Source organism: Monopterus albus, unplaced genomic scaffold, assembly GCF_001952655.1.
Source record: "Monopterus albus unplaced genomic scaffold, M_albus_1.0 scaffold665.1, whole genome shotgun sequence".
In the NCBI taxonomy this organism is placed as follows: Eukaryota; Metazoa; Chordata; class Actinopteri; order Synbranchiformes; family Synbranchidae; genus Monopterus; species Monopterus albus.
Window position 1 is genome coordinate 3,366 of NW_018128545.1, and position 2,501 is coordinate 5,866.

Genomic DNA, 2,501 nt, shown 5'->3' on the forward strand with positions numbered 1-2,501 from the left:
AGTCATTGTTTAAACAGGAACTAGGTGAGTCCATTTAAGTGTGAAAATTGCTGCTGCTGTGTTTACAGCTCTGATACCAACCATCAGTGTTTCAATATCATGTCAATATTTAGTTAAGTACATAGTGATGGACTGTTGTTACTGGGAAGGCTTGTGAGACCTACCAGCAGCCAGTGAGCTCACAAGTCAGTTCACACATAACATGACAGCAGAGGCAGGTAAACCATAGAGTCCCTGAGTATTCCCCACCACCAGCAGCAGCACTGACCGAAAGTGATGGACTCTAAATAAAGATGTATTTACTGTTACCTTTGCCACAGAGGTCAGTCTGTGGTTGCACTGTTCTTATTCCAAAATGAGGTAATGGTACCCTCTAAAAAAAACTAAACTGTCAGTAGTGTCAGATTCTAATGAGCAGACCAGCCAAAACAATGGTTTTTCCTGATACTACAGCTTTTGCATTATTTAGTTGGAAACCTGAAAATATTTTTTAAGCAACTAACAGTCAGTACAGCTCGTATGAGAATTTGAAACATGACTCATATGAGCCTTCCCCTAATGGATATGTTTAGGTCATGTATCTAAAATTACTCAGTAATATCATGGTTAAAGGAAACCAGTGGTGAGTGTTGATAGGAAAGAGGAGATAAATCCATGCTGAAATAAAACATTTTGTGTGTTAGTGTCATCTTATGTTATCATGTCAAGCCGCACCATAATCATTTATATAACAATGTTGTTCTCTAATTATTTTATGCCATTTCAAGTCTGTTGTGTTCAGGTATTTTGGTTGTTTCTGTTCTCTGTCTATGAACAGTGGTGACCATCTGCCACAAAATAAATGTATTGACTTGTCAATAAGGTTACGTTCACTCTGTTGTTTACTCGTGTTTCAGATGCTGAGGCTTCCACTTGTGTTCACATCATTCATAAAAAAGTTGGAGACACTGCGGTTCTTCCATCATGTTTAAATGAACCAACTGAAAATGTTAACTTCAAATTTTGGAAATATGGAGAAAAAACTATTATAAAAAAAGGTCAAAATGTAACACATCTCAACTTCATGGGTAGAACAGACCTAAACCCCAAAGACTTTAGTTTAACAGTGAGAAAACTGACTCGTCAAGATTCTGGTGATTTCAGTTTTCTCTCAGAGGTGAATAAGAAACAAAGACCAACAGTCACCATCACTCTGCAAGTTCATGGTAAGATTCCTGACTTTTTGTACCCAAGTAACCTAATATCTAACTAAATGAGTCAGTTTTTATTGATTGATGTTTATTCTTACAGTAGAGAAGGGATAGCACAATGACACAGGAAGATGATTTTCTTGTAATAGCTCATACTAAAGCTTTATTTGCTTGTAAAAGCCCATTAATGTTAAATGTGGTGGTTTCGGATACTAAAGCTAATTATGCTAATTTAAATTGGTATAATGGAATGTGCAATTACACTGATAACATGTAGTATTATCATGTTACATATTATAAGCTGCGTGCCCTATCCCCAAACTGTGAATCTCATTGTTTTACATGTTGAGTCAGATTACGTTGTGATTGTCTTTGTTTGTTGTTTATATGATTCAATTGATTGTTCCACTTTTTTTTTTTACCCCACTCTTGACCAATCACATCAATACATCTGCTGTATACTGATTTGTGTTTTTGGAGCTGTTCCTTGGGCTTAGAACAGGGGTCAACAATAGAGGTTTTACTGACAAACTGAATTTGAGGTGTTTGCTGTGGTGAAATCTTTGTTCTTGTGGGTTACAGTTAACAAATGTTTAACATCTAAGAAAAAAATCTGCATATACACATCTACAACTTTTTAATGCTCTTGATCTCACACACTTTTTCTTTCTATCCGCCATTAGAGCCCATAACTAAGCAGCCTGACCTGATGATCAATTCCACTTGGGTTGCTTCAAATAAATCCTGTACCATTTTTCTGGAGTGCAGTTCAGTCTCTGACATTGGTGTCACCTACACGTTGGCTGTGAGGAACCAAACCCAAAGTGGCTCCAAGCTGCAGTACAACTTCAGTCCAGAGGAGGGAGAAACCACATTTACCTGTACAGTATCTAACACTGTTAGTGGGATGTCGGCATCCAAAACAGTGAAGTGCAGCAACGGTATGTCTCAGCAATCAGGACAATATTATGTGCAAAGATGTGATTAGTCGAACCTCGGATTCAGGAGGAACAATGCGGTTTTCGTCCTGGCCGTGGAACATTCAACCAGCCTCTTCAGGGTGGCGGAGGGTTCATGGGAGTTTGCCCAACTAGTCCACATGTGTTTCGTGGATCTGGAGAAGGCATTCGACCGTGTCCCTCGCTGCGCCCTGTGGGGAGTACCGGAGCAGGAGCTTGGTTTGCATTACCGGCAGTAAGTCAGACTTGTTTCCAGTGCATGTTGGACTCCGGCAGCTCTGCCCTTTATCACCGGTTCTGTTCATTATTTTTATGGACAGAATTTCTAGGCACAGCCAGGGGCCGAAGGGGG

General features: G+C 39.5%; 1 protein-coding gene across 1 annotated transcript in view; it reads left to right on the forward strand.

Annotated features, from left to right (window-relative positions):
• The window catches only part of LOC109953428 (uncharacterized), a 2,846-nt gene extending 610 nt beyond the window's left edge, over positions 1 to 2,236 (forward strand). The window contains exons 2-3 of the mRNA XM_020588919.1: positions 897 to 1,205; positions 1,874 to 2,236. Of these exons, the coding sequence (XP_020444575.1) occupies positions 897 to 1,205; positions 1,874 to 2,178 (614 nt within the window). The 3' untranslated portion in view covers positions 2,179 to 2,236. The remainder of the gene's footprint in view (positions 1 to 896; positions 1,206 to 1,873) is intronic.
• Positions 2,237 to 2,501: the final 265 nt, after the last annotated feature.